The 24,273-nt window shown below is 37.8% G+C and overlaps 1 protein-coding gene across 3 annotated transcripts in view; it reads left to right on the top strand.

Moving 5' to 3' along the window:
• Nucleotides 1–13,002, top strand: part of clybl (citrate lyase beta like) — a 124,526-nt gene extending 111,524 nt beyond the window's left edge. The window contains exons 4-9 of one of the 3 annotated variants that reach the window (XM_067986598.1): nucleotides 622–810; nucleotides 3,782–3,883; nucleotides 4,896–4,989; nucleotides 5,652–5,819; nucleotides 10,116–10,240; nucleotides 11,323–13,002. In XM_067986598.1, coding sequence (XP_067842699.1) covers nucleotides 622–810; nucleotides 3,782–3,883; nucleotides 4,896–4,989; nucleotides 5,652–5,819; nucleotides 10,116–10,240; nucleotides 11,323–11,418 — 774 coding nt within the window. In that variant the 3' untranslated portion in view covers nucleotides 11,419–13,002. The remainder of the gene's footprint in view (nucleotides 1–621; nucleotides 811–3,781; nucleotides 3,884–4,895; nucleotides 4,990–5,651; nucleotides 5,820–10,115; nucleotides 10,241–11,322) is intronic. The other 2 variants (XM_067986599.1, XM_067986600.1) reach the window with 2 other exon arrangements.
• Nucleotides 13,003–24,273: the final 11,271 nt, after the last annotated feature.

Raw genomic sequence — 24,273 nt, forward strand, 5'->3', positions numbered from 1 at the left:
AGAGCTGTCTTAAGCTGCTTTATGTGCCCATTTCTGATCTGATCTGACAACTGTAAGCTACTGTTTCCTCACGCCATTTAACTCGGACCAGATTTTTGAATCTTATTGCCATTTTTTTTCCTGTGGCAAAGTCTTGCATGGATCTGTTTTAAATCCGTGATTTTGCCCGCTCTCCTGACACAACGTTTGACTTAATTTCCTTCTTTTCCTAATCAGCAGCACTTTTTATTTGCAAATAGAGACATGGTGTTTAACAAAAGTAATATCACTTCAGACTTGTAACATAACTTAAATAGAACAGTAACAGTGTCTGATCCGTTAGCAAACATCCAGCAACAGAGATATGTTTAATCATTGAAACAGATGTCACTAAATTTAATACAGCAGGCCTGAAACTACTGATTTTTTAATATATTATTTTACAATGCAACGCACTTCATTTTAATGCATGTCATTACCAGATAGGCATGTTCAAGTTGTAATAAAAGAGATACTGATCATTTTTAAGCAGTGGTTGCTGCTGGCAGTGTAAATTGCTGAATGCCTTCTTACTCGGCAACACTACCGTCGCTTCGAAATTGCAGTCACTGCTGAGAAAAGTTTTTTGTCTTTTGGTTAAAGGAAGAAGCGAGGCTGACGATTGCAAAGATGCTCGAGCAACTTGACGTCGGCCGCACAGATCTGTGCGTTCGAATCAACTCTGTGTCAAGTGGTCTTGCCGAGCTGGACATGGAAGTAATCTTGCAATCTAAAGTCCTTCCTCCGACCCTGATGCTCCCTAAAGTTGAAAATATTGAAGAAATAAAATGGGTGAGTAGGCCCACATTTGGCACAGCGTTGGCTTTGATCACAGACCAGATCATTTGGACTAAACGGAGGGTCAGGTCAGAAGAGCCCGAGCCACCCACACCTCCCAACACTTGGAGTTCTGGTCGAAAGTGGACTCCGGTGATGGGAAAATAAAGTATGAATTCAGGCTGGGGTATTAATAGAGGAAGAGAGAGAGAAGGGTTAAATGAAAAAGAGGAAAAGAAATATGAGGGGGGGGGGGTCGTGCTTGGGGCAAACCAGAGAAATGAACAGGAAGCTTTTAACCACTGTTTTTAATTACTACAGATATTATTTCCTGAATAGTTCTGTATTTCTTCCTTTTTAATTGCTGGCAGGTGTGTTTTTGTGTCATGGCTGGGGTTTTTTAAGCCTATAAAGTCTTGAAATAAAAACAGGAGACACATCAAATTACTTAAGTCAACTTTGAAATAGCCCTCATTACCTTAACATGCTTTCAATAAATGGGGCGATTATAAAATATAGGAACAGTTAATCTTAAATAGGGTCGAAGCAGACCTATTTATAAAACTTTAAGAAGCATCTTTAACTATGATTTTTATGACTAACAAGTAAGTATTTCATTCTGAAGTGTTTACTGCAGTTGTTTTCACAATGAGAATGTAAATAAATTCACCCACTATAACTTGACTCTGGAGTGCAATATTTTCTTTATTTTTAAAAAAAATTTTGCAATGTCCACAGGACTTGAAGATCTAAATGTAAATGTTCTATAGCTGGGAAAAGTGGTTCGCCTGCATGTGCGACAATAACGACAGCGACTGTAATTAAATAGTCCCTTTTTCCCCTCTCTGCTGTTGAGGTCACAACGTAACGAGCTTGTAGATAACTTTGTTTGACTGCCCTTCGTTTAATTTCCGATTTCTCACAGGGATTCCCGGTTTGTAAGAGCCTTGAACACGCCCATTTTCATTCTCACAGATTGTAAGCATAACCGAAATCCCTTCACTGTTTATTTTGCCCATTTTTAAAAAAAAAAAAATTATATTAAGAATAAACCTGGAGGCTGATTTGTAACTAAAAGATGGACTTACTTGTTGTCTATTGTGTGAGAATCTCTTGCTTTCCTTTGTTCTGGCTATGGGTACTTGTTTGACTGGCATGGCTTATTGGACTATAACAAGCGGAACTCTCCCTCTTTTGTTGTGAGACAATTCCCCCACAAATCCTGAACAGTGTGCATTCTCGCCAACGTGCTATTGGGTGCGCTTTGGAATTGAAAGAATTGCTGGGGCTTGCTACTTCTCCTCCCCAATTTCTCTTTCTTTTACTTTAGTGCAGTGAACACTGGACCAAGCCGGAAACTTTTAATCGTCTCTTTGAGAGAGAGAGAAAAAAAATAATTGAAACCTGTTTACCAGACATTTTTTTTTGTGTTAATATTCACTGTAGATAATTTATGGTTCAAAAATGCAATTTTCCCAAACAAATATATTTCAGGGGTTGGGGGGGGGGGTGGGGGTTGCAATTGAAAACAACACTGTGTATCATAAAATAAAGTAATAGTTTGTTTCATAAAAAGGGAAACCTTTGTGAATCCAAAACTAATTACACCGACAATATGTAATTAATAGGAGCATTGGGTTTTTGCACAGCTGAAAGTGAAATACAGGTGTTGTAGTATAAGTTGGCTTTTCATAAAAGGCATTTCTGTCACTGCACTTTTCCATGAGCAAGAATATTATGTTAAGCCTGTCGCATTAGTTTTTTATGTTGCCATAGCAGCCCTACTCCTGCGGGGTTGTGACCTCTGATGATTACAGTACAAAGCTTATAAGGCCCCGAAACCCCCTTTGAAGATAAAAAGGCTTTGATGGGTTATATTTATGCAAATCTCTTAGATATGATTTACCCAACTGAGATTGAATGGAGAGATGATTAAAATTCCCCTTTTTCATTTGAAATCCTTCAGTAAATGAATATTCTTTCAATTTTTAGACGTGTGCTTTTTGTCTGCACTCAGATAACTCTGGTTTACCTGAGATACTTTTTTTTTTAATCAGTTATAGAACTATGATGATTACAACTTAAACGTAGTACCTTTTATACTCTAATCCTGTCTCTGAAAGAAAATAGTAGTGTGCAAAACCTTTTGTATGTTTCCAGATGATAGATTTTGGAATTTGGGCATCCCCACTGACAGCCCAGTACTGGCTGTGAACTGGAAACAATTTTTTCCAAGTCTTTGGTGTTCAAAGAAAGAAACTTGCTTTCTTTATGACTTCCCAATGAAACTCGAAGTATTAGGAAAATCATATTGCATAAAAGCTGAAAAGAAAGCTTGCTGGCCTGATAGGCCGATTCTTCGTTCGGGAATTACACCACCGGCATAATAAAATGGCAAAAGGCTTTACCCATTGTAATCCCTGCCTTTCAGAACTCTGGATTGTTAGACTTTGTGTCATAATATGTGTATTAATAACTTAGTCCCGTTTAATTCGAACCTGCTCAAGAAATTGCATGAACTACTATGAGAGGTAGTGCAGCCTCAATGTAAATTGCACGCAAAAAATAAAATATACATAAAGGTGTTAATTTCTGTGTGTATTGCTAGACTCAAGTATATTTATTCATTTAAGTGCACATTTTTATTTGTACATGTTTTGAAATTCTCAAACTACCGCATTAATAAATTAAAACTGAATATTTAACTACTCTAAGTTTTAGATCAAAATCGATCCGAGTGATGTGAGACTTAGAAAATCTACATGCAATTTTTATTTTAAAAAGCTTTTAAAGTATTTTATAATCTCAAAGAAATGTTTTAAAAAACACCTCAATTTTCAATGTCTCCTAAAGAGGCCATGTAAATGCAATAGTACTTAACACAAAATCTAAAATTATTTTGCATGTTGTAGAAATTAAAATACTGAAGTACAAGTCAAATCCTGTTCAGGCGCTAATATAAAATTATTTCCATTTATTTCTCTAGTTTGCAGATAGATTTGCAAAATACTCAAAGGGTCGGACATTAAAGGAGCCGATGAACTTAATCACTTTCGTTGAGACAGCCGTAGGATTGCTGAATTTCAAGGTAAAAAAAGATTATTCAAACAAGACCCTTTGTTTTAATCATGGATGAAAAGAGTAAGGTTAAAAAAAGCAGTCAGTATTTTTGAATATGGTAAAGTTTCTATTGCCATTATTTCATAACATAAAAAACTGAAGCATTACGGTATTTAAATACAGTTGATCATATGCCCTTTCATAAAAACAAACAACAAAATTCAAATAAATATTTAATTTTATTTACAACAAAGCATTCGCATTTCAATGAAAATGTTGGCTGTGTATCATATGTAAGTAAACCAGTTGTAAAATTATCCAGTTAACATTTAGTAATAAATTTTAGTTACAATTTTATAAGTAACTTTATGACCCAAAAAACTTTGTTTTATTTTGAAAAACATTAAAAATAAGAATGTGTGAAATTAATGAGATGTTCAATAAAAAATATAAATGCGCGATGTTATACCCAGGCTTCTGACACCCTTATCAGTTTATACTTAAATAGCAGTGATGTAATAGCATGCTGATTCTGGATATAAATCCAAAATACATAACAAAATGTTCATAAAGTATTCCTATTTTTTAATGCAAGTTTTTTTTAAGGTTACAGCAAGGTAATTGTGTTGCTGCGCCACAAATATGTAATTTTCAAAAAAGTTCTTGAAGTTTGCTAAGCAGAACACCACAAGAAAAATAAGTGGATAAACTGAATTTTGGAGGGTTATATTTGTCTGAATTTTGTCTCTCACAAGGACTTTATCAGGAAAAAGCTACTGATACACTTTTTATTTTAAAAAAAAATTTCCTTTTTTCTGGTAATCCAAAAATATTCCAAAGTAGAATTTTCACATTAACTTAACACATCAATAAGAAAAAAGTCTAAGGCGCCCCTCATTCCAGTTGAATATTGCTCATATGGTTATTACATGCTTTATCACCCTTGATAGTGTTAGCATGATTGAAACCCAGTTTGTAAGTTACAAGATGAAAAGAATTTTCCATCGACATTGGTAATGCGAAATGTTATTTTCTTGAAGGCTGAATGTGAGGAAGCACAGCGTCTCGGAGCACATGCTGGTTTCCAGCTTGATGGAGCAGTATTTGGATCAGATGATTTCTGTGCCAGCATAGGTGATAAAGGGGCTTTCCCTCAATTTTTCTCTTTCCCTTCAGTTGTGGTCTACGTTTTACTAAAGTCACGTTCATTCTTTGTATTTTACTTTTCAGAATGTGTTCAGAAGTCTTCCACGTTTTACTTCTTAATCAAAATAATAATTTAGTTAGTAGCAGGATCAACCTTATTTTTGTATAACTGAAATCAAGCTTCAGAACCCAAACTAAATATATTTCTATGTCTTTTATTTTGTTTTGATGATTGTAGTTAATAGCTAACTTTAAAAACAAATTAATAAAATATTTACATGTTCCTAGTTTCTGTTTCAAACTGAAGTTTTTAGTTGTATTAGATTTTCTTCAGTTTTAAAATTGTTAATTTATTTGACTGTTGCTGATAGTAGCCAGAAAAATAAAAACCAAGTATGGGATCAGTTAACATTCACAAGAATATTTTCATCTAGTTTTTAGCACAAAGAGTAAATGTCTTTCAAGGTTTTCATGGTAAATCGTTTTGCATGTATCAGTTGTTTTAAAATTTGAAATGTTTCTGTGATGTCCAGCGAAAAGAAACCTGTTTAACTTACTTGATATAACTATTTCATAACCGATTGGTGAAATAATTTACTTGCGGAAATGGTGCAGTCGTGCTTTCACTACTTTTTGTTCAACTGTACCAGGTGCCACAAGAACTGAAGATGCTCGAGAGCTTGTTTATGCGAGGCAGAAGGTTGTTGTTACAGCGAAGGCTTTTGGTCTCCAAGCCATAGACCTTGTCTATATTGACTACAAGGATGACAAGGGGCTTTGTAGGCAGTCAAGAGAGGGAGCCTTGATGGGTTTCACTGGTATGATCTCCAACTGATCGTGCCCTTATTTTAATTTTTTTATAATCTTTTTTATAACACTGGACGGAACAAAAAGTGCATCTGTTTATTGCTCTAGACATAGTATTAAAAATATTTTTTATATTTTTGATGCATTCAGGGAAGTTAACAGATGATAAAAAATCCTAATGTGCCAGGAGTTTGAAGTGGTAAAACAAAATGTTTAAAAGTGGACCCTCATATTTTAATTATTTAACAGGAAACCATTCTTTAATAAGGAATCAACACTGATATATATTTCCATAGGTGTTTAAATTATTACAAATGATATCAAATTGATTATTCATAAATTCTATTAAAAATTAAGCACAAAAAATAATTGGTTTTGAATAGTTCGTTGTCTGACTCAATTATACAGATGATATTGTAAAGTGCGTTACAGGCTTCAAGTCCCCAATTACTCCTGGTTGTGGTAGCTTTCATTTCTGACATTCTTTAAGTAACTAAAATAAATATTATTAAAGAACTAATTTATTCATTGTTACTTAAAAAATGTAAAATAGCCTCCAAGACAGTAAAGGTTACAGAGATATTATGCAAATTCTGTCCAATAAGTAATAACCGATTTAACAAAAAATGAACTCAGTCTTAGGTAAAATATAAAATAAACCAGAAAATTCCCGAAATACACAGACGGTTGATGTTTGAAAGACGAAGATAGATGTGACCCACCTTCGGATCCCAAACTGTTAACCTTTCACTTTCAGATGCCGATCAGAGAGTCATAGAATGTTCGAGCACAGAAATAAGGCTATTCGGCCCATTGAATCTGCTCCTGCTGTACATTTACAGTATTTTCTGACTTTTTTTTACATTTCAGATTTCCAACAATTTGTGGTTTCCCTCTTCCTCTATTAAACAAAATGTAGTGCATCAAAACAGAGATATCCCACTTGTCCCAAATTGTGTATACAAGCGAATTAGATCAGAAATAAACACTACTGCTTAAATGGGCTCTAGTTTTACTGCGCCTAAATTAAATGTATTTTTTTCAGAAAAAAAATATTTATTTGCAGAAGAGGAAATGCTTTGCAATAAAATCTTAGCAGTTTCATGAAACACGTTAAATTCCCCCCTAAACCTACAGTGCATTCTCTGCAATATTATTTCTTTTAAAATAAAAAATGAACACTTATGTACCGGCAGCATAAACTTTAAAAATAAACTAGTTTCCAGTTTGTACGGGAGACTGCTTACTTTGGAATGATGGCCTAGAACAGCAAAAACTTAGCCTCACGCAGAGAAGAAAGCCATAAATATGAAATGACCATATATGTTTTAGCATTTTTGTCCTGGACACGAAATAAAAAGGGCTGTTATGTCATCCTCTTAGCATGGATCTGACAAGCATTGATCTAAACCAGGACATATTAAATGGTGTTGTACAGTGACACATTTTCATGGCTATAAATAATCCTGCTTTTGCAATCTTTTCTGTTTTTCATGCTCTTAGCTTACGATTAACACGCATAATTTTTGTCAGTCAGCAGCATAAATATGTCACCTCACTGCCCTAAAAAATAACATTTTCTTTATAGAGAAGAATAACATTCCTCTGAATCCCGTTTGTATTATGAATTTTCATTTTTAAACATTTTTGTAGATCCTGTAATTAAACAGTGAGAAACTAATTTGAAACGTGTTTTAAAAATGTTATGTTCTGCTGATTACTGTTTTTTCTCAACCTGTAATTCTGTGCAAAATTAACAATAAGCTCTTTTTTTCGAATTCACTGTCTATGAATATGAATATAAAATTATAACAAAAATTATAACAGTAAATTTAGAAAAAACAACAATTTTTGGAACTGCACCCAGTATTTTAATCCTCTGGGGAAATTATTCTTGAGTTCACTTCAAAAGTGCCACAGTTAAATATTTTAAGTTCCTTGCATGTCTGTCATTCCACTTTAAAACAGTATTCATTTTGACAGAAATTCACAGATATTCTTGCTGTTGCATAGAATAGTTTTGAGTGTTCCCAAGAACTGAAACGAATCTTTCCCTATTTACTAATAATGACACGTTATTTGGATTATCCATTCAGGTGGAGACAAATTTGTAAATAAATCTTTGAAATGTTCTAAAGCCATGCAGTCGGTAGCAGGTCATTAACATCCAAGAAAACAAGTGGATATTGACACTAAATTATCAGTTTGTACGGTGCCTTTTTGCAGATGCTTATTAAAGAACCTGCTCTGTGTCAGCCAGCACAATCTGTGATATGAACTCGCAGGAGAAAGTTTAAGTAACAACTATTTTTGAATATTTCGCACACTATTTATTTGGCGGTATCCAGTTTAAGGAATCAGACACAGGAGCAGAATTTAACTATAGAAATTGACTTAAAATTTATTTTTGAAGTTCACATACAATGGTCAAAATAATGACAGTGATGAAAGAGAATATTGCCATTAACAGGCTCAGAACCCAGTGATTATAGCCTCTCACCTACATTCAGATGTACATTAGGGATGCAGCTAATTCATGTTTCATTTTTTAAAACATGATTCTCACCCCCTGCACACACAAACAAATAATTGCCTCATCATGCCCCACTGCTGACTGACTCCCAGTACGTTCCCTCTTTGACTGGGAAGACAGCATAATCTGAGGACACAGAAATTTCCAGGACGTCCGTCAATGCTGTCCCTTGGTCAGCAGATCGGAAACGTTCTGTCGCAGGACACAATTGATCCTGCCAGTTTTTTTGTTTTCCTTCTCTTATTTTCCCCGGAGATAGAAGATTTCTGCTGCCATTATGACTGGTAGCTGAAAGAAACTTGGCCAGTAAAGTCAGGTATGTTTGAGTGTCTAATAAAGCTTAGCATTCAAACTTGAGACTCTGATCTAGAAGCTTACAGGACAAAATCCATGAATTTATATATTATTATATAATCTGCATCTAACAGTTTTCATGTTAAATATATATATATATATATATATAGAAATATATATAAAGCTCACTTACTATTATATATATATAAAATAATACATACCAACTATTATATATAAATAAAATAATAAAGCATACTAACCAGTGTGTATATATATAATATAATAAAACATGCTTACTATTATACATAATACATACTAACTATTATATATAAATAAAATAATAAAGCATACTAACCATTGTGTGTGTATATATATAATAAAGTATACTTACTATTATACATATATAATAATATGTGCTATTATATATATAAAACAACTAAGCATATTATATATGGATATATATATATATATATATATATAATACATACTAACTATTATATATAATAATAGATACTAACTATATATGAACATAGTAACTATTGGGATTCTAATAATGTTGCTTACATAGTTCTCAAAAATGACCCGCATCTTATCATGTAAATATCTTGCATCTAATCAAACACATTTTATCTTTTATATTCTTATTGATAGCAACTTGGAATCTCTAGTTTAGAATGTTAAATGTTTACAATTTAACTTGAAGCTATAATAAATGTTTTAATTACTTCTATCATGCTGCCTAGTAACATACAATATTTTGAAAATGTGTCAATCCACTCCTTCTATGAGGCTGTCTTCGGAACAGGGCACAGTCATGCTTTACCTTGTGGGTATTACAGAATCGTAGTGTGAATGTAGGGCACAATGCATTTCAACCAAATGTATTCAATTAGATAATAAACATTAGATATATACTACATAAAGCAAGCTCAGTAAATTGCATATACAACATTGAACTCAACATAAGTAATTTTAGAAGATTTACCTACAATTTAAAAATAAATTAGTTTATAGAAAGCTTTTCTGTTTATCAATAGTCTGCGGAAGGCCAGAACTTTATATCTAACACTAAGGTATCTATTTGCATCAATCATGACACACCTTTTTTTGACCGCAAAGTACAAAATAATAATATTTAAATAACTAAATATAAAGTGCACAATTCTGCAAATATTAATTGAAGGGTTAATTATGATGGAAATGACAGCCTTCTGCTAAATAACTTACTTATTCAATACTTTCATTGCTAGCAAAGTAGACATGTTGAAGAAAAAATATACCTGTGTGAGCATAAATAAAATATAAACAGACCTTATAGAGGATGACTGATGTGGCAAGATGCAACAGCTGGTTTGACTAATGATCCATGCAGGATATTATTCAATATTTCACAATTAATAAATTTGTTGTTTATTTTTGAAAACTTATCTTTGTGAGTACTGTGCAGAATAATAAATTGTGATGTGGTATCTGTGTTCAGGTAAACAAGTGATTCACCCCAGTCAGATTGCAATTGTACAGGAAGCATTTTCCCCAAGTCTTGACAGAGTGAAATGGGCTCAGGAGCTGATTGACGCTTTTGGAGAACATCAAAAACTGGGAAAGGTGAACTTTCGTATTTTCACAGCACATTCTTACACGTTAGGTCCACACTTAATTATTTGAACAGTTTGATCCACGACCAAATTGAAGTTTTGCTGTCTTTTGCAACTGAATGTTAAGATTATTAAGCCTCTGTATGAGAGCTCAATTCTTCAAATGGGATTAAAACATTTGAGGCTCATTAGTGAGGCAAATAGAAGTAAATTAGTGATGTTGCATTGGTTTCCTAATTTATTGCATCATTGAATCGCATTGTGCTTCCTGCTCTGTGGGTTATTGTTGTATATATATTTCAGTGGTGATCCACAGTCTGTTCCCGCATTGTCCCAGAGATGCTCAGATTAAGGATAGCCTGGAGGAAGAATTTGTGGTAATCGCGGTGTTGTCAGTTAATTATCTTGGAAGAACCTTATGTTTGCATCCTATGAGCTCTTCCATAGGAACTATTTAACACAATATAATCTCATCATCCATCCCAACAGTTGCCCAAGCATTAGGGGTCTTCCTTTATAAGAATTTTTGTTTTTTCAGTTGCAGGGGTAGCTATCAATAAATCTTGAAAAGTTACAAAAACTAATCTTTACTATTAATTACAATTCTGTAAAATTAAGTCCTTGCAAAATGAAATGTGCTAAAACATCCTAAAAATTATTTTATGTCCTTTTTACTAACAACATGCATATTAGGAAATGTACATAATTATTAATTGCGAGGCATTTGAAGCAAACTATTTCTAATTTTAGATGAGGCTAATAGACTACTATACCAAGTAAATAGAAAATAAAATCAGTATCCGGTCCTAACTCTAACACTGCAGAGAAAACTAGGTACTGTTAATCTTGTGCGGGTCTTTCTACTGTAATACTTCTTGCATGATCTGCAGTGTCTTGAAAATATTTAATCTTAATCTCTGAATGTAGAAGATAACATTTCAGCATTGATGCTTTCAATCTGCAAATACTTGACTTTGCAATGCTGCGCTGCAAAGGGCAGCATTGCAAAGTCAAGTATTTGCAGATTGAAAGGGAATCACGATGTGGTTCTGAGAAGCGAAAAGTTTTTAATTCTTTTTTTTGATGCGCTAGGGGGCCTTCACTTTTCACGGAAGTATGATAGACATGCCATCTTTGAAGCAGGCACAGAACATCATTACGCTGGCAGTGGCCATCAAAGAAAAGTGAAAGCTGGAAAGAAGAAAAGGCTTGTGCCATGGATCACTGCCAGATGCAGTGGTCAGTGGAAAATGGAGACACAGACCCCAGTTGCTTGTGGAAATTTAATGGAGGTCACTGCTGTACTTTATTAATGTGATACTTTAAGACCTGTGCCATTGTAATTTTTTTTAGAAATTTGGTTCAATTTTTGGATGGTTATAGTCAAATGAGATTGTCTAGACCAAACTCTCCTACTGAGTGTCAGCAGTTGTGCATAACTATCCCTCCAGTAACTTCATACTGTATAGTTAGGGACGCTGATAGATGCAGAGCTGTGGTAATTTTTCTCCGATGTAATGGTTAGAAGCAGAGTGCAGCAGAACTACTCTGGGCCAGACCCCTGTCAGTTTTTGCATCACATTAATACACTGCTGCAGGTCAGATGTGCTAGTTGGTTAACAGGCTGTGGTGCAAGGTTGTTTTACAGAGGTTGGCCCAGCTTGTAGTAAAGTAAATAAACATAACAATCGGCTCCACTCTTACACAATTCTGCAGAGATCCTGTGCCGAAGGTGTTAAGTGACGCAAAGGACAAGATTTTGGTTACTATAAGAGTCCAAAATGAGGATCCCATTGCTGAGAAAGATCTTCAGAAAGCGAAAGGTTTTCACGAATTAAACATTTAAAAATATTTGAAGCTGCTGCAAGGCCTACACACCAGCAGCTCTGCTCCCTCCTCACACAGAGACTGCAGGATATGCTTTTAATATTCCCTCCAAATTTTTTTAAAAAAGAAATAGTAATTGTTGTGAAGTATTAATGTAGATGTATTTTTGATTTTGACCCTTTGTTCTATGTCACATTTAAAAAGGGGAAAGTTCTAAAATTGTTTTGCTAATCCTATGGCTAATTATATTTTGGCATTTAAAAAAAAGGCAATAATTACATAGAATTATGTAGAATTTACAGCACAGAAACAGGCCATTCGGCCCAACTGGTCTATGCCCGCATTTATGCTCCACACGAGCCCCCTCCCTCCCTACTTCATCTCACCCCATCAACTTTCCCTTCTATTCTTTTCTCCCTCATGTGCTTATCTAGCTTCCCCTTAAATGCATCTATGCTATTCGCCTGAACTACTCCTTGTGATAGCAAGTTCCACATTCTCACCACTCTCTGGGTAAAGAAGTTTCTCCTGAATTCTCTATTGGATTTATTAGTGACTCTCTTATATTTATGGCCTCTAGTTCTGGCCTCCCCCCACAAGTGGAAACATTTTCTCTACCCTATCAAATACTTTCATAATCTTAAAGACCTCTATCAGGTCACCCCTCAGCCTTCTCTTTTCCAGTATATACATTTACAGAGAAAGATCAATGTTATATATTTTTATTTAATTAAGCAGCTATAGTCATGCTAGACCATCTCACACTGTGTCCAACATTCTGGAGCCATATTGTACTTTCTTCTGGCAAAGATTTATTGTTTCATCTTTTTGAAGTAAGCCCACTTCACTACATTGCTTTCAAATGTGAACACTGGAATGCTTTTTAGCTGTACAGTGACTCCAGGCAATCATCTGAATAAAACGAATACATCATACAATGCAAAATGTTTTTGGTGTATTTTACTTTCACATTTACCAAACACTAGGGCTACAGTAAAAACAAACTGAAGAGCAGACCAAAATCCTTTTCTACAAATCAAACTTGTAATATGGATCTAGAATTACGTGTGGCTCCAATGGGCCTGGAAGTCATGTAGCGTTCAAATTGCAAATAGCACTGCTGAACACTCTATCTTTGTCACTTGGTACTGTAAATAATGTAGAACAGGTGTTACTTCATAGCACTAAGCAAAATGAGGCACTTTAGCATCACCGTTAACTTGCAAATATCCATTTGTTGCTAACAGCCCAATTTCTCCAGCTTTTCTAGAGTGAACAGATTATTGAATGCATATTTCCTTCCAGAAAAAAAGAATAATCTCTCCTTGGAGACGTTAAATCGAGGCTCCGTCTGCCCTCTCAGGTGGACGTTAAAGATCCCATGGCACTATTTCGAAGAAGAGCAGGTCTGCCCGATGTCCTGGCCAATATTTATCCCTCAACCAACATCTCGAAAAAAACAGATTATCTGCTCATTTATTTAATTGCTGTTTGTGGGACCTTGCTGTGCGCAATTTGGCTGCCGCGTTTCCTACATTACAACAGTGACTATACGTCAAAAAAGCGCTTAATTGGCTGTAAAGCGTTTTGGGACATCCTGAGGTCGTGAAAGGCCCTATATAAACGCAATTTCTTTCTTCAAACTTGAAACATACTGGTGTCAATCTTTTATTTCACAGCAGTGTATAGTTTTGTTTGTTCTACTTTCCAGTTAAAACATTAATAATGTAAATCCCATGAAAAATCAGCACTCAGTTAAATAACTGTTCTGATTCAATTTAGCATCTGACACGTAGCAGTTTATAGACCTGTTGTACCTCAATGTATGAAATTTTTTTAAAATACAAAATAAATTATCCATTTTACCATTTATGCCTCCAATCTTAATTAATCATTCAAATTGTGGTGTGTTCATAAGCTTCACTATCATTCAATTAATTTTTGCTAAAGTTTATTTAAACATTACTGATCATTTTTAAAAATGACTTAATTTTATATTGAATGAATACAGGAATATTGTTCTCATTTGTTTTCAACAATATAATTTTCAGTGTTTCATGTGAAAGGACGAGTCAGCTATAAAGGGATTCCAGCTTAACTTTTGCTATAGGTTGCAGGTTTATTGTCTTGGAGGGAGTGCAGTGCAGATTCACCAGAATGATACCGGGGCTGAAAGGGTTAAATTATGAGGTTGCATAGACTGGGCTTGTAGTCCCTTGAATAAAGAAGATTAAGGGGTGAAATAATTGAGGTGTTTAAGATGATTAAAGGAGTTGATAGAGAGAAACTATTTCCTCTGGTGGGGGGGAATCCAGAACAAGGGGGCATAACCTTAAAATTAGAGCCAGGCCGTTCAGGGGTGATGTCAGGAAGCACTTCCTCACACAAAGGGGAGTGGGAATCTGGAACTCTCATCCCCCAAAAAGCTGTTAAGGCTGGGGGTCAATTGAAATTTTTAGAACTGAGATGTGTTAATTGTATCCATTAATATCAGTTAGTGTTAATTGTATTCAGGTGGTGCGTATCAATTGGGGACTCTCCTATCCTTTTTATGTGAGAGCTTATCTAGGGTGTGGTGTGAGTGTAAGGGGGATCTCTGTGAATAAAGGCTTGAAAGCAACTGAAGACCAGGCTCTAGTATTCTATCCTTCACCACTGGACTATCCCATTTATAACAAGATGGATAGATTTTTGTTTGGCAAGGTTATTAAGGGTTACGGAACCAAGGTAGGTAGATGGTGTTAAGATACAGATCAGCCATGATCTAGTTGAATGGTGGAACAGGCTCGAGGGGCTGAATGGCCTATTCCTGTTCCTATGTTCCTATAAAGAGCATTCACTCTTCAATGATCCCAAAGCAACCCAGACTTCTAGGAATTCTGATTTACTTTGTACTGTCTTTGGCTTCACTTTGTGACAACACATTCCATCCATGAGCACATACCCAGTCCGTAACCTGCAAACAGGGGAATGACAATAAAGCACCAAAATGTAACTATGAAATAATGGGCCATAATTTGCTGTAGCAGGGCATCTAACTGGAATGGATAAGATTTAACTTTCTGTGGCGAGTTTAGTTCATATCTACCGCACAAATGCAGCAACTTCACGCCGTTCAATGGTGGGTCAGATGGCGAGATGCTGTTTTCGCGAAGCTAACGGCGGATTGGCGCAACTCGGACATCAACTTCTGGATATCGGAGTGTAGCCGCGCATCTGCCCCTCGCCTGAAGTTGCTGTACCATTTACACAGAAATAACAGCGAATGCCATTAGCCTCACCGTTATTTTGGCAGCAAAATCTGTGCCATTATGTATATATTTTAGCAGTTTACGTGGAGTACTATTATAAATATGATTCAGTCATATTCAAATAACAACCCACAACCACAGCTTGTGTGTAATTGGTATAATGACTAAAGAGACTCATCTTATGAAATTAAAGTGCACGTCTCCAAATGCACCAAAAATGAACTCCATCTCTCACTGTCACGTACAATGCATACACATACCTACCTAAATATCTGTCCCTGACCCCAACTGTAAACCTTGTTATTTATTGCATTCCCCTAACCTATTGACTTAGTGTTACATGTAATTGTTTTACAGGACTCTTGCACTGTCGCCTAATAAGTATTCACTTGTCAAACGCCTTAATGGTGATCATGAATTAGTAAATGTATCACAGAGTTAGTGAGTGAGTGAGAGTAATTTAATTCAGTATTGAAATCAGATTTATACTTTGTCATTTATAATCTTTTTGTTTAAAGAGCACACAACCTTCTTCAGTCTAACCAGATTATGCACAGAGCAATAACAGAAAACAAAATAAAATTTAATATTAGGTCAACTGTGAATGTATTAACATTAAATATACACTTTACCAGTTCTAAATCTCTAAAAGTAGCATAAAAACCAAAATTACCCCTAGGACCTAATAAAATCTATTTTGTATGTTTCTGCATAATATTTTCATTCATCTCAACAGGACACACAGGCAACATTTGTTTTATTCTGTTAATTCATGCCTTGGGCCTCCTCTAGCAATGTCTTCATTGTTTTAAGGTCCTTTATTACAATCTTTGACAACATCATCTTCACAACAGAGAGAATTTTCCCAATTAAATAAATCGTTTCATTTAAATTAAAACAGACTACAGTAATTTATTGATCTTTGGGGACAAAGGGAATACGCATCAAATGTTGCATTTGTCTAACATTCATTAGCTTAATAAAACATAGCGGGGGAGTGGCTAAAGGAGGTGCTTGATAAAGCCCTGGAACCTATTGCTTTTTGCAAGATTTATCTTTAGCAAAAACCTGTAATATTTCCATTTATTTTTGCTTGTCTTCGGAAATGTAAATACGTTTTACTTGAAGGCTCAGTGAATTTATCCTTTGAGTAAAACAGATCGGGAAGGTCCCAGGTTCAGCCTCCAGTCTACGCTGAGTTAGCAGTAGCCCATTGCCCAGTCAGGCTAATCGTGGCAGTGTTTACTATTGGTCTCAGCACCTCTGGGTTGGGGTGAGAATATCATTCATAATTCCCACTCCTCCTCGCTCTCCAGCATCCACCACTGGAAGTGTATGTGTGTGTTTTTATCTATGTTTGTGTGTGTGGATGTGGGTGTGTTTTTGTGTGGGTGTGTGTGTGGGTGTGTGTGTGGGTGTGTGTGTGGATGTTGGATGTGTGTGGATGTTCATGTTTGGTGTGAGTGTGTATGCGTGTGTGTATATGTTTGGTGTGAGTGTGTATGCGCGTGTGTATATGTTTGGTGTGAGTGTGTATGCGCGTGTGTAAATGTTTGGTGTGAGTGTGTATGCGTGTGTGTATATGTTTGGTGTGAGTGTGTATGCGTGTGTGTATATGTTTGGTGTGTGTGTGAATGTGTATGTATGTTTGGTGTGTGTTTGTGTCTGTGTGTGTGTATGTTCGGTGTGTTTGGCGTATGTATGTTGTGTGTGAGTGTGTATGTTGAGTGTGTGTGAGTGTGTGTATGTTTGGTGAGAACGGAATCAGGCTCATCTGTGATGTCTCCTACAATCAAATAGCCTGCTGATACACACTGTCAAGACTTACACAGGAATAATGGTCACCTGGGTGAGGTACTGGCAGATGACTGACGCCCATGGGATTATATACACCGGGTAAGGAGTCAACCCCTTCAGTGGAGGAAGGAAGCAAATTGGTGAAGAAGAATGAAATGTAAATGTGTGAAAGGGGAAAGTTTGGGCAGACAGCCCAGAGGTCGGTGCCCCACATGCACATTCAGTGATCAGACTGCACGGCGTATTAACAGGTGAGGTGAGGTTCACCAATCTCTTATGTCTATGACATCATCCAAAACCCTTGATTCAATTGCAGCCTTTACATTCACTTCCCAATCCTGCCCGTCTATGCTTCTTATTGGCAGAGAATGAGTAAACAATCCACCCAATGGCATTTCTGTGTTCCTAAAATCAGCTGATAATTAATAGTGAAGTGGGGGGAGGAGAAAGTTTTTGAAAAAAAAGTATGGGAGATAACTGAATAAGTGTTTCGCACGAAAACCTTTTTTATTGCAGCTGTTCTAACACTTGAGCTCATCCAAAATTCTGCTGTCCGTATCCTGACTCGCCCCAAGTCCCGTTCACCCATCACCCCGTGCTCGCTGACCTACGTCAGCTCTCGGTCCGGTAATGCCTCAGTTTTAAAATTCTCATCCTTGTTTTCAAATCCCTCCATAGCCTCGCCCTCTCCCTATCTCTAACCTCTTCCAGTCCTACAACCCTCTGGCCTCGTGCGCATCCCCGATTTCCTTCGCCCAACCATTGGCGGCCGTGCCTTCAGCTGCCTAGCCCTAAGCTCTGGAATTCTCTTCCTAAACCTCCCGCCTTTCTACCTCTCTCCCCTCCTTTAAGACGCTCATTAAAACCTACCTTTTTGACCAAACTTTTCGTCACCCGTCCTAATATCTCCTTATGTGGCTCGGTGTCAAATTTTGTCTGCTATTCGCTCCTGTGAAGCGCCTTGGGACGTTTCACTATGTTAAAGGTGCTATATAAATGCAAATAGTTGTTGTTGCTAAAAACAAAATGGTTTCCCCAATCTCTCAGCAAGCTTTTCCTAAGGGTAGTTGAATTGTATTAACCAGGAAGATCCCAGATTTGACTCACTGCTTTGTTCCGAGTATTTACATCCGAGTCTTGTTAGCAGACTATTTGATCAAGGGCAAAGTCACAGCTTAAGTTTGACTTTGTTCTCATATGACCAGTAGCCAGGGCAACAGTCAGCACGCTACAGTTGGCATCAACTCACCTAGATTAATGAGGAAAAATCACCTGGGCTTTGTGCTCCTGATTGTTATCCAGTGGACCCCCGCCCCTGCTGAAGAGGTGTGCCTGTGTGGGCATTGGTTTAGGCTCATCTGTGATACCTTGTCCCCACCCTTACATGGCAAGGCGCTGGAGTGTAACCAATGTCCATGGAACTGGAGCCTTGCAAGGAGTCCACGTCTTTGGGAAGGGAGAAAATTGATGTTAAAAAAAAAAGCTGCTTATTACAAATAACCATAGTCATATAGAACATAAAAGATACCACATTGGTTGTAGTGATCCAACATTTCAATAATTGGATTGAACTGCAAAATACACAAGCAATGAAACTGTGAGTCAGATTGTTAGGTCTTGTTATGACAACAATTTATTTAAATGTCATCACATCTAGAACAGTGTGGTATTTGTAATTATACCATTGTTTCTGTTTGCAGTTCGTGCATCTAATTTTCATAGAATGATACAGCTCAGAAGGAAGCCATTCGGCCCATTGTGCCTGTGCTGGCTCTTTGAAAGAGCTATCCGATTAGTCCCACTCTCCCCCCTCCCCCCACTTTCCCCATTGACCTACACATTTTCGCTGCTGAAATATTGTTTTTTGTTGTTTCTCAGAAGAGCTGACTTGCTTTTCTTAGTGGTAAGACAGCAGCCACATCGCTAAGAAGCAAGAGACCTGGAGAATTGTGCTAAAAGTCCGAATGTTTGAGTGGGTAAATGCGCAGCTTAGTATCATAAGAACATAAGAAATAGGAGCAGGAGTAGGCCAATTGGCCCCTCGAGCCTGCTCCGCCATTCAATAAGATCATGGCTGATCTGATCCTAACCTCAAATCTAAATTCATGTCCAATTTCCTGCCTGCCATCCGTAACCCCGTATCGTGCTGAAACATTCAGGTTCAATCTGCGGTGAGTTAGCTGAACGCAAATAGAGCTGCAGTAAGGTTGCAACACTTTGGTTCTGGCATCCCAGAGGAGAAAAATAGCCACGGGTTCTCACTCCTCCTGTCTATGGTGTCAGCTGTGGGCAGCACTCTCGCCACTGAGACGGTCGTGGGTTCGAGCCCCACTCCAGAGACTTGAGCACAAAATCTAGGCTGACACTCCCAGAGCAGAAAATGAGGGAGCGCTGCAATGTAGGGGGTGCCGTCTTTCGGATGAGACGTTAAACCGAGGCTCCGTCTTCCCTCTCAGGTGGATGTAAAAGATCCCACCGCCACTATTTCGAAGAAGAGCAGGGGGAGTTCTCCCCGGTGTCCTGGGTCAATATTTATTCCTCAACCAGCGTCACTAAAACAGATTATCCGGTCATTATCACATTGCTGTTTGTGGGATCTTGCTGTGCACAAATTGGCTGCCGCGTTTCCTACATTACAACGGTGACTACACTTCAAAAAGTACTTCATCGGCTGTAAAGCGCTTTGGGACGTACTGAGATCGTGAAAGGCGCTATATAAATGCAAGTTCTTCCTCTTTCTTGTTCAGTTAGCTATGGTGCGAAGTGCTTGTATTTGGGCTTTAGGTAGGAACAGATTTGGGCTTTGTGAGTACTGTGTGAAGGAAGCACCAAAGAGTTGGTGTCTATAGAACTCTGGCATCAGGGAGAACATTCAGGAGCGAAGGAGACATAATGAGGAACAAAAATCAGATGTGGAATAAAGAAGAAGTATTAAAAATAACAAGAGCTAGGTGAATCAGCTCAGAGAGGGAGAGATGGACTTAGAGTTAAAGGGAAAGAAAGGATTTTTTTTAAAGAGCAAGTGGCTTTTACTTTCTTTGATAGTTGTGTTGTTGTCCCCTTTTTTCCTGTTGTGATTTGTAGACAGGTAATGATATGTAGAGGAGCTTACTGATTATTTCATGTTATGTTTGGAGTATAATAGTCCTGTGAAATCCCCGAATTCCATCGCTCCACCATTGGCGGCCGTGCCTTCATCTGCCCAGGCCCCGAGCTCTGGAATTCCCTCCCTAAACCTCCCCACCTCTCTCTCCTCCTTTAAGACGCTCCTTAAAACCTACCTCTTTGACCAAGCTTTTGGTCACCTGTCCTAATATCTCCTTATGTGGCTCGGTGTCAAGTTTTGTTTGATAATCGTTCCTGTGAAGCACCTCGGGACGTTTTACCACGTTAAAGGCGCTATATAAATGCAAGTTGTTGTTGTTTTTGTGAACGAATAATGCTATACTACTTTGGAGTTGATAATGTGAAATAAATGCTATATAGTAAATTTTTGTAATATGCATATGTATATATATATATAGTTTGTATTTTATATCGGGAATGGCCCTGATTTGGTTTGGGACTAATGTCATATAGCTTGTGGTATAGTTACAAGTGATCAAACAAACCCTAAACTAATGTGGCTCCTCCTACACACACACACTTGTAATTCATGCCCCATACACCAGGAATTTATGTAATATATAGAGATTTTTTTTAATGAAATGGCCCGTGAGGTACGCGGGTGGAGAGGTAGCTATTAATGCAGAACAATTTCAGTGACAATGCTTGTCTGATATTACAGGAACATTGTCGATCGGGCACCATTCTTTGACTAAGAGATGGGTTTTGATGGAGTAAATAAGGAGAAACTGTTTCCACTGGCAGGAGGGTAAGTAACAGATTTAAGATAATTGGTGAAAGAACCAGGGGGAAGATGAGGAGAAATGTTTTTACGCAGTGAGTTGTTATGATCTGGAATGCGCTGCCTGAAAGGGCGGTGGAAGCAGATTCAATAGTAACTTTCAAAAGGGAATTGGATAAATACTTGAAAAGGAAGCATTTGCAGGGCAATGGGAAAAGAGCAGGGGAATGGGACTAATTGGATAGCTCTTTCAAAGAGCTGGCACAGGCACGATAGGCCGAATGGCCTCCTTCTGTGTATGATTCTAAGATTCTAGATGAGGTGGGTCACTTAATCCTGAGCCAAATGTAGCTCATACCTGGCTGTTAATTGGATCAGGAGAGTGGCCCAGGATGACAAGGGTGCATTTACATTCCCAGTTTAGCATCAACGTGAAATAATTTCTGCTTCACACCATACTAAACTACAAGATCACAGTAGGTCAAGGCAGCAACTTGGGATGGACAATATTACATAGAATTACATCAAATTTACAGCACAGGAACAGGCCATTCAGCCCAACTGGTCCATGCTGGTTTTTCTGCTCCGCACGAGCCTCCTCTCACCCTACTTCATCTCACCCTATCAGCATATCCTTCCATTCCTTTCTCCCTCATGTACTTATCTAGCTTCCCCTTAAATGAATCTATTCTATTCGCCTCAACCACTCCTTGTGGTAGCGAGTTCCACATTCTCACCACTCTCTGGGTAAAGAAGTTTCTCCTGAATTCCCTATTGGATTTATTAGTGACTATCATATATTTATGACCCCTAGTCTGGTCTCCCCCACAAGTGGAAATATCCTCTCTACATCTACCCTATCAAACCCTTTCATAATCTTAAAGACCTCTATCATGACAATAAATGGGGTCCTTCCAGTGTTACCAACATCCAGTGAACAAGTTTTTAAAAATTGGCAGTATGAATCAGTAGTCAGAGCCTGACTTAACTGAGGAAAGCAAGGGGTGATTTCCTAGGGGATTAGTCTTTCACTACTTTGGTTTGATACTGCATGGATTGTAAATCCAATGGGGTGTCAAACCTGCTTTACAAAGTGCTCAGTTGGTCTATTGGAGCTCCTGGACCCTTCGTCCCAGAATTTACTGAGTGGGGCATCTCGCAGTCAGCACTGTGAATTGGGTTTTGTCGCTCATCCTTCAGGTGAAAATTGATAACAAGGTTATCAGGGCATCTGGGACCTCCTGAACGTTGGGTCCAATGGTCTATCTCCTTAACCAACGAGATTTAAGGATAAAGAAACAGGGAAACGACGGAGAAGGAAATCGGGTGAATTAGAGTCAAATCAGGTACAGAAAGTGCAATAATGAGAGGGAAAGAAAGATTGGGTTAAGAGAGAGAGAGAAAAAAAGAGAAAGAAAGGAAAATTAAGAAAAAAATTTAACAATTTAAAATTTAAAGCACCTCCAGGAGCTATTTACTACCTGTAGGAATGAGACTCCACAATTTCAATTGTTCCCTTTCTGAGCCTCCAAGGTTGAGTTTCATGTCAGGACCATAAATCACCCCATTAGCAGGGCCCTTACAACATGAAATACCAGCCTTAAATATCTACGGCGCGATTCATTTGTTTTTACGGCACAAATGCAGCAATTTCATGAAACTCACGGGGAGGTTGAGGACGAGATGCCGTTTTCGCGAGGCTAACGACGGAGCAGCACAGATCATCCAGCAAATTGTGGCGATTCGCAATTCACGGGGTATCTCTTCCTCACCACAAGTCGCTGAGTTTTATTACTCACTAATAACAGCGAGTGCCATTAAACTCTTTGTTATTTTTCCAGCTATTTCTGGGCCCATGAAAATTAATTTTGGTGAGGGTAACGGTGGAGCAATGCAAAAGTCCCAGGAAAATACGGCATGGTATAAGTAATGGCATGTCACTTATTCCATAATTTCCTCTTTCTTTTTGCGCTGTTAAAGAGTCCCTATGTCTTAGATGCGCCATTAAAGTCTCCAGGAAAATCTGGGCCATGTGAACTGTATCTACGGTGTAAATGCATCCTCCTCCAGATAGCTGCTCTTCCCTAAATCAAATCACCACTGCTTTTCCTCACGGCTCAATCGAGTTTACAAACGTTGAGTGCGGGATATCACCAGAGGGAACCAACCTTATGTCACTTGATGACACCGAGTTTGAAGCCTAAATGCGCTGTGCCATTGCTCTACTCTTCACACTTGTACAATTGTGTGAAGTAAGGGTTAACTTTGGAAGAACTAACAGGCGATGGTGGAATCTCTGGGTTTGTGAGGTCACCTGAACCTTTTGAATATCTTACCCGTGTAACAACGCCCATGAATCTATTGGTCTTTATGTAACAGCACAGTGGCAAGTCAATCCTTGCTGTAATCCTTCCATGGTGACCTCACAAAGGGTTGTAATAACCTTCTGTCAGTCACCTGATCCCTACTCAGTTGGCCAGCAGCAAAGCAGCTTTCCCGTCAATGGCTGATTCTATTCAAGGGACAAGCACATATATTTTTTATATCAATATCCCATCATGCGTTACATTTTACGTATATAAAATTGCCAATACTCCAGATCGATTTACATCATGTATATTGTCTAAAATAATTGATACCCTAGTCCTATATGTGGCAGATGTGATTATGGGCACCTCGAAGTGAAAGGTTTCTTCTCAAAGTACGGGTGGGGGAACATTTTAAATCTGCTCCAACTTCTCTCTCTGGAGAGTATGCCTTCCTTTGAAACCCACTTTTGGAGTGATATCTTTGAACTACTCCCAGTATTCATTATTCCTATATTTAAGTTTTTTTTTGCATTGACGATGGACTCGCCCAATTTATACAGTAACAACAGCAACTTGCATTTATAAAGTGCCTTCAATGTAGTAAAACGTCCCAAGGCGCTTCACAGGAGCGATTATCAGACAAAATTCGACACCGAGCCACATAAGGAGATATTAGGACAGGTGACCAAAAGCTTGGTCAAAGAGGTAGGTTTTAAGGAGCGTCTTAAAGGAGAGAGAGATAGAGAGGTTTAGGGAGGGAATTCCAGAGCTTAGGGCCCAGGCAGCTGAAGGCACGGCCGCCAATGGTGGGGCGAGGGGAGTCGGGGACGCGCAAGAGGCCAGAATCGGAGGAGCGCAGAGATCTCGGAGGGTTGTAGCTGGAAGCTGTGACAGAGATAGGGAGGGGCGAGGCCATGGAGGGATTTGAAATGTTGTAGAGTATTTATTATAGTTTTTGCACCTCGTGTGTCTGCAAAATTTTTCTTATGTTTAATAATAAATGTCAATTGAG

Source organism: Heptranchias perlo, chromosome 6 (genome assembly GCF_035084215.1).
Source record: "Heptranchias perlo isolate sHepPer1 chromosome 6, sHepPer1.hap1, whole genome shotgun sequence".
In the NCBI taxonomy this organism is placed as follows: domain Eukaryota; kingdom Metazoa; phylum Chordata; class Chondrichthyes; order Hexanchiformes; family Hexanchidae; genus Heptranchias; species Heptranchias perlo.